General features: G+C 56.3%; 3 protein-coding genes across 5 annotated transcripts; 1 reads left to right on the forward strand and 2 right to left on the reverse strand.

Annotated features, from left to right (window-relative positions):
- Window positions 1-912: 912 nt before the first annotated feature.
- TERG_04743 (uncharacterized protein) lies at window positions 913-3,704 on the forward strand. Of its 3 annotated transcripts, XM_047748319.1 has the most exons (4): window positions 913-1,313; window positions 1,372-2,030; window positions 2,101-2,143; window positions 2,203-3,704. In XM_047748319.1, the coding sequence occupies exons 1-4, from the start codon at window positions 1,187-1,189 to the stop codon at window positions 3,462-3,464; spliced, it is 2,091 nt and encodes a 696-aa protein (XP_047604297.1). In that variant the 5' UTR covers window positions 913-1,186; the 3' UTR covers window positions 3,465-3,704. The 3 variants fall into 3 exon arrangements, with proteins under 3 accessions (XP_047604297.1, XP_047606395.1, XP_047606394.1); XM_047749866.1 differs by having other exon boundaries at window positions 2,101-3,704; XM_047749865.1 differs by having other exon boundaries at window positions 1,372-3,704.
- A 570-nt stretch (window positions 3,705-4,274) lies between these two features.
- Window positions 4,275-4,655, reverse strand: TERG_12181 (uncharacterized protein; the record flags this gene model as incomplete). The annotated part of the gene is made up of 1 exon (XM_047751177.1): window positions 4,275-4,655. The coding sequence occupies one exon, from the start codon at window positions 4,653-4,655 to the stop codon at window positions 4,275-4,277; it is 381 nt and encodes a 126-aa protein (XP_047606396.1).
- A 477-nt stretch (window positions 4,656-5,132) lies between these two features.
- TERG_04744 (uncharacterized protein) lies at window positions 5,133-5,915 on the reverse strand (the record flags this gene model as incomplete). Its single annotated transcript, XM_003234101.2, has 1 exon — window positions 5,133-5,915. One exon carries the CDS (start codon window positions 5,913-5,915, stop codon window positions 5,133-5,135), a length of 783 nt encoding a protein of 260 aa, XP_003234149.2.
- Window positions 5,916-7,021: the final 1,106 nt, after the last annotated feature.

Below are 7,021 nucleotides of genomic sequence, written 5' to 3' on the forward strand. Positions count from 1 at the left end.
CCTTGCCTCTCTTCTCTCTGTCTGTCTGTCTGTCTGTCTGTCTCTTGGTCCATGCAGGTCAAGGCAAGGTCTGCGTCTGCGACTTCGTCTGCTTCTTCAGGTTTTGCCTTCTCGCGTGCTCTGTCATACCCTCTCTTTGCTTCTTCCCCTTATCGGCTCTCCAGCATCCCCAGAACAGGGGGTCCCTCTCTGGCTCTTTTTCTTCTTCTTCTTCTTGTTCTTCTTCTTTTTCATCTTCTTCCTCGTCTTCCTCTTCTTCTCTCGTTGCTTTTTCCCTTTCTGTCTCTCCGGACTGTCGTCTCTACTTTTCGCCTCTCCCCCGTTGGGCCCCTTTTCTCGGTTCAAGGCCGACGATGGCAGCAAGAAGTCGTTAAGTAGCAGCGGCAAGACGAAGAAGAAGAAGACGAAGAAGAAGAAGAAGAAAAAATCCTTGTCCGGGGCGGATCTTCCCCCCCATGGGAAGCCCACGTTGAAGGCATATCGTCTGCGTGCAGCTCCATCTCCAGCATCCATCTCGACCGCTGCCCGGCCAGTGACAGGCCAGGCCAGCTAATAATCCAGCGAGCTAGCCTTGCCTCCGCTGCCTCTGCTTCTTTGCTTCTTCCTCGCCGTCAAGTCCTTTTTGGCTTTTGCTTTATATTTGCTTCTTCCTGTCTTTTCTCTTTCTTCCCTGCCTGGGCGTTTCATGGGCCTTCCGCTGCCCTCTCTGCCTCTCTGCCTCTGCCCTCTCTGAGCTCCTCTTCTACTTTGACTTATCCTTTTAAAACTCGCTGGCTAGCCTGCCAAGATAGGCCCTTTCTTTGCTTTTCTTTTCTTTTGCTCCCTGCGACGGTCTATCAAGCTTGTTCGTTGGTGATAGCATCTCTACCTTACTTACGGGGCTGCTATATATATCTCCCTGCCTTTCCCCCCGCCGGCCGGTGCCCTATATACATCTATCTATGCCGTCGGCTCTCCGTTGTTGATACCTCCCAGGCCCTCTTTGCGTCGCCATGACTGTTTCCATCCTGCTATAACTAGCCCGGTGTCTCTGCATTCTCCAGCGTTCGTCTGCTTTGCCTCGCATCCGACCTGCGTCTGCTGCCGTCCTCTCCTCCTGACCATACACACACACACACACCCCGTACATACTCAACCCGCACCCGCATACACCTTATATATATATACATACAAACAAACAAGCAACATGGATATGGACCAGGCCTGTCTCAAGGGAATGGACAGTCCGCCGCAATCGGCAGAGGAAAAGTCCTCCAAGGACGCTGCTCAGAAGGCCAAGGGGCCTCGCAAGCGGACAAAGACCGGCTGTCTCAGTGAGTCTGCCTTTATATATTCAACATTTTGTATCTTACATCTACTGACAGCTGCTAGCCTGCCGCAAGAGACGCATCAAGTGCGGCGAAGAGAAGCCCCGGTGCAACAATTGCATCAAATCCAAGCGAGAGTGCGAGGGCTACGGCCAGCGAGTCGTCTTCCGGCATCCCGTCGGCCCCATCCCCCATCTCGGGCCCATCCGCCAGATCCAGGGCATGGGAGGCATGCCCGGCATGCCCATCATGGCCGGCGCCTTTGGCCATTCCATGCAGCAGCACATCGAGGCCGCCTCTGCCTCCCGGCCCGCCCTGCTGCCCATCGCTCCTCGCCCGTCCTATCACCACGCTCACCCGGACGAGCTGTCCCGGCATCATCAGGCCTATTCGTCTGCTGCAGACCCCTACGCTGCCTCGACGCAGCACCATTCCGCCATCAACCCGGACCAGCCGCCGTATACCTGGGACTCGGTCTCGTACAGTGACGGCTCGTACATACCAACTTCCTCTGCTGCCGCTGCCGTGTCTACTGCAGCGGCCGGCTCGGCTCAGCACTACGTCACTTCTACCTCCTCCTCCTCCGCCGCTAGCTATCCGTCCTCTGAAGCCCCCTATCCGCATCAGGAGTATGCATACGAGGACACCACTGCTTGGGAAGACGCATCCCAGCTGCAGCCCTATGAAGCGGCGGCGGTATACCAGGCCCAGCTCTCACTCCAAGTATGCTCTCCCCCTATCTTTCTCTCATTCTCTTTGAGCGCATAGAAGACCAACTAAACTAACAGGATAGGGATTCAATCCTCCTTCGTCGATAGTCTCGCCAACACCCGAATGTATGGGCACATACCGATTCATAGTAATGTAGCACTGACTAAAAGGTTTCTACGTCCAGATGTTCGGCATGATCATGTTTCTACTACTACTTCTACTTCTACTACTGCTGCTACCACTTACACTACTGCTACCTACTCTGCTTCTTCTGCTACACTGGTGCCCAAGTTGGAGTCAAAGGAGGCCCTGCTGTTTCCCCCTGCCCCTGATGCTAATGATGCCCCCAATCAATGCCGCCAGCAGCATAGCCTGGTGATGCACGATGTTGGAGAAGAGAGTGATGACTATTATGATGTCGAGTCAGACGAGGAGCTGGGAGACCAGTTTTCTGCTCCCTCTGCTCCCTCTGCTGCTGCCTGCCATGCAGTGCCAGGCAAAGGCAGCCTCTACTACCCTTCCTCTGCTCTCGCAGTATCTAATCCGCCCTTTGCGAGTTATATGAATTATGATAATTTATTGGCCACGTACCGCCCGTCTCCCTTAACTTCGCCCCTTATCGACCCTGAGGTCGCCAAACTATTCTCCCACTTCATAGGCTCCATCGGGACCATCATATCCATCTTCGAGCGCAAGCACAGTATCGCCCCTTTGCTCAGCTTCTCTCTCCTGCCGACCGAGCAGCAGAGCCTGTTCACCTATACCCTGCCGACCCTGGCGCTCGAGAACCACGGCCTGCTGCACTCCATCCTGGCCCTGAGCAGCGTTCACCTCGCCTACACCACCGGCCAGTCCTCGACGGCCGCCTTCAGACACTACCACTTTGCCCTGCGGCGCATCAGCAAGGCCGTCGGCCTGCCGCACAGGAGGAAGCAGATCCCGACTCTCGCAGCGACCTTGCTGCTCGGCTTCTTCGAGGTCCTCGCCGCCGAGCACTCGAAGTGGTGCAGCCATGTCGCGGGAGCATCGCAGCTGATCCGGGAGATCGACTTTGCCAGCACGACCAGACGCATCCGAGCGATGAGAGCGCGGGCGAGGAAGCAGAAATCCGTGGCCGGCGAGAAGTCGTGGACTCGAGCGGGCGATTTCAGGCTGGACACCTTCTTCGAGAACGACATCTATGCGCCGATCGAGCGGGAGATCGACGTCGATCTTGTCAGTGCGATCATGGGCAGAGACGCCAACTATGATGCGCTGCCCGCTGAGCCCGCGTTTGATCAGCCGCTCACGGTGAAGGATATCGAGGATCATCGCATCCGGACGGACCTCTACTGGCACTATTGCAAGCAGGATCTCTTCCAGAGCCTCATCAGCGGCAACCCCTTACTGTATGTATTCTACTATTCTACTATTCCAGTTACCCACCAGGGCAACGTCCTAAACTAACGGCTGCAGGCTCCCGTACGAAAAATGGGCACAGACTCCTCCACGCTCGGCGGTCGGCAGGATTCAGACAGCCTACGGGACGATGGACCATCTGCTGCTGCTGCTCGCTCGCATCTCAGCCTTCGGCGTCAAGGACAGGAAGCGCAAGCTCAAGGTCATGGAGGGCAACGGGGATGAATGGCGTCCGCCTCCCAGCATGTTCCCCCCTGCCACTGCCCCTGGCGGGCCGCCCAAGCCAGCATCAGGACCACCACCAGGACCGGCATCACGAGCTAGAGGACAAGCAGCAAATCAGGGCAAGAGCCCGCCCATGTACGGGATGCTGCCAGCGGGCCCCGTCAAGCTTTTCTCGGGATTCGCAGCTGCGCCGGGCGCTGGGCCGACACAGCAGGCAGCGGCGTCTCCCAGCACCGCCAGCAGCAGCGACGAGACGGATCTAGACACCCGCACGGCGCAGGCAGAGGCCGAGTGGCAAGACATCCTCGCTGCCTGCGAGCGTTTCGAACAGGCCATGGGTCCGGCCTTTGCTCCGTTGCCCCCGGATGGCGCACCTCTGATCACAAGCCCGTTTGGCCCTGCATTGCAGTACCGTACCCACATTATTGGCTGCATCTGGGGGCTCTACTATATGGGCCGTATTATCCTCCATCGCTTCCACCCTTCCATGCCTCCCGCTGCAACCATGGCCGCTGTCGTGGCCGCCCCGAGGACAGCCCAGTATGCGCAAAACATCGGTCGTGTGGCTGCTGGGATTCCCTACGACCACCGCTTCAGCAGCAGCGCCAGCGCCAGCACCAGCAACAGCAACAGCTATGCGTACCCTTCTTCTTGCCCGCCTGCGGGTGCCAGCTCGAATCTAAATGTTACCATCGCCGGGGTGCTGCACGAGCTCACCGTCTGTCTCTTCTTCGCGGCCGTACAGTACGTCGATCCGGCGCAGCGAGCCTGGACGGTGGCGATGCTACGTGACATATCGATTATCACCGGCAGCAAGTCCCCGATCGCCATTGCCCGGGGCTGCGAGACCTCCTGGATCAAGGCCGCTGAGGCTGGTCGAGGCCCGCCGCACCAGCGCATGGTGTTTGACTTTGACCCCAACGACGTGTGCAGTCGTGAGGGCGTCGTTCCAGACCACGGCGATGATAGACGCTGGACCGCTGTCCATCGTGGCAGCTCGATTTCATGGGCCATGGGCTTGCTGTCGATTGACGGTGACTATGCTGTGGCGGAGGATAGGAATAACAGGGGCAGCCCGTCGACTTCTACTACGTGACACAGGCCTATCATGATGACGATATGATGATACGTTTTTCTTTTTTGATGGACACTGCAGGAGTATTTCTTTCCTAGCACTCTTCACTCTTGTTGTCTTCTTCTCTCTCTCTCTTTTTTTTTCATGTGTTTTAACATGTATGATATGATGATGACGATGCTATTCAAGCCTGGAATGATATTTTCTGTTTTTTCATAACACTTTCCGAAGCATCATGTAGCTTGTCTGTTCTAAACGGGGGAAAATTTGAGAACGCCAATTCCCCTATAAAAACATCAACATGGCATGTCATTGACCGTAACTGCGTTTATTTAGATCATTTCCAAGTACAACATAATCATGAATCTCACTGCACTGGGGGCCTGCGTTTGGTCTTTTGTTTTTTTCATTTCTCCCTAGATAAGATATCCAATTGCACCGTCAAGATTACCGTTCGCTGCGTCGAGGGCCTGTATCGCTTCGTCTCGCGTGAATCCTAGATCGGTTATTTTGGCAATCGAGTCAGCTGGCCAGCGCGAGGCTCGCTGCTGGGGGGCATTAGCAGCAGCCGCAGCAGCAGGAGTGGCAGCAGTCGCAGCAGAAGGAGCAGGAGCAGGACGGGGACCAAGAGCAGGACCAGGAGCTGGAGAAAGGCCAGGAGACGGGCCAGTTGGTGGGGGACGATATAAAGAAGTTGGTAGTGCAGGTCTCGGGAAGGCAGCCGTCCCGCCTGCTGCAGCTGGATGCTGTACGGCACCAGTCCTGCCTCCGATAATAGCTCCATCCGAGCCCCTGACCATTGGCTCGTCTTCAAACTCGTCTTGGTGCTTGGGTATATCGGCTTCATGGAGGAACGGCACCGTCTCATCCCGGATCTTAAGCACGCCTTCTTTCAGGTCTATACAAGCCTGGTGGCGTTTAAGCATGTCTAGGCCAAGCAGGAGATCAATGTGCTTTCCATCCATCACCGTGAAGGAACAAGGGAGAAACATGTCCCCGATTTTGATCTCGGCGCAGTGGACACGCCCCAAGATGTCAGCGGTACCTACACCCTTTGCAATACCACCGTATCGTCTGTCAATTAATCGCATGATATTGCAGGCAGAGGCGCATGCGGGTGACATGATGGTGACCTGGGCACCGGAGTCAACGAATGCCTTCACTTTATGCCCATTCACCTCCACAGGGATGTACAGCATAGTTACTCGTCCAAATGCTAGCCCCCTGAAGTTAGCATGTCACGTAAATATGGCCAAAGTAATATATAAATCATAAAAAAGGACGTACCTTCTGGAGTGTGCTCCATGGCCGTGTGTAGGTTCTCCGTAACAGCATTCTGACGGATAATCTCCTCAATCTCCCGCTGTGCATCGAGGTTGAACGGGTCTGCGTTCAGCATGGCTATTCTGGCCTCCTTTGCGGCCTCGGCCTGTGCCTCAGCCCGTCGATGAGACATCATTATCTCTCGAAACCGCCGCGGGTCATCTACGGCAGATGCCAGCTGCGGGTTCTGCTGTCTGACTGCCGCCAGGACCCGTGGATCACCCAACATGTGCAGCCTTATCGTCTCTGGGTCCGGTATGGTCGGCTGCCCCCCGCGTGAAGAGTCCCCTTCCCCTTGCTGTGACGCAGCGCCAGCACCAGCACGCGAGGGGTTACCCTGGCCTGGTCCGGACGCCGGGGTTGGTACTCGTATATGCATACCCAGCATGTCGCCTTCGCTTATGCCCAGCTGTCCCAACGGTTTCGAGTCGTCTGTCAACGGCCGGTTATTGTGGAAGAGGTGCTGCGACTGAGGGGGGATCTGGACGTCACTCTGTATGACGGCCTTGAGGTCCGCCAGCGTCATGTCCTCGCCGACATCGAGAGAGACAATGTCCGAGCTGACGGCTACGTTCGACGCGACAACGGAGACCGTGATGCGCCTGCCAGCTCCCTGGTTAGTATTGGGAAACCTTGCCAGGCTGGAAGCCACTTACATCTTGCACCAGGTCACAGAAGACGGAGTGGTGAGTGAGTGTGTCTTGAGTGTCTCCCGGGGGATCTTGGGTATTTCTGTCTCGTGTATATGCTATGCAGTCCCTGGCGGAAGCTTTCTCGGTCGTGGTTGAAGAGGATGAAGAGGATGGAGAGGCTGAGGTTGGCGGTTGAAGTTGAGGTTGAGGTTGAAGTTGACGTTGACGTTTGAAGGCTCGCCAGGCGCCAAAGGCAGATGACGCAGGCGGCTCTTTAACGCGACGACGACACACAGCTCAGCAAACTTCAGCACTCGGCGGCAGCAGCAGCAGCAGCAGCAGCAGCAGCA

Source organism: Trichophyton rubrum (assembly GCF_000151425.1).
Source record: "Trichophyton rubrum CBS 118892 genomic scaffold supercont2.5, whole genome shotgun sequence".
Lineage (NCBI taxonomy): Eukaryota > Fungi > Ascomycota > Eurotiomycetes > Onygenales > Arthrodermataceae > Trichophyton > Trichophyton rubrum.

Bases quoted from the DNA above. Each gene is read 5' to 3' on its own strand.
- TERG_04743 (XM_047748319.1), top strand. From the start codon at position 1,187: ATGGATATGGACCAGGCCTGTCTCAAGGGAATGGACAGTCCGCCGCAA. The intron at 2,031-2,100 runs GTATGCTCTCCC...CTAACAGGATAG, and splicing joins AGGCCCAGCTCTCACTCCAA to GGATTCAATCCTCCTTCGTC. The intron at 2,144-2,202 runs GTATGGGCACAT...TTCTACGTCCAG, and splicing joins AGTCTCGCCAACACCCGAAT to ATGTTCGGCATGATCATGTT.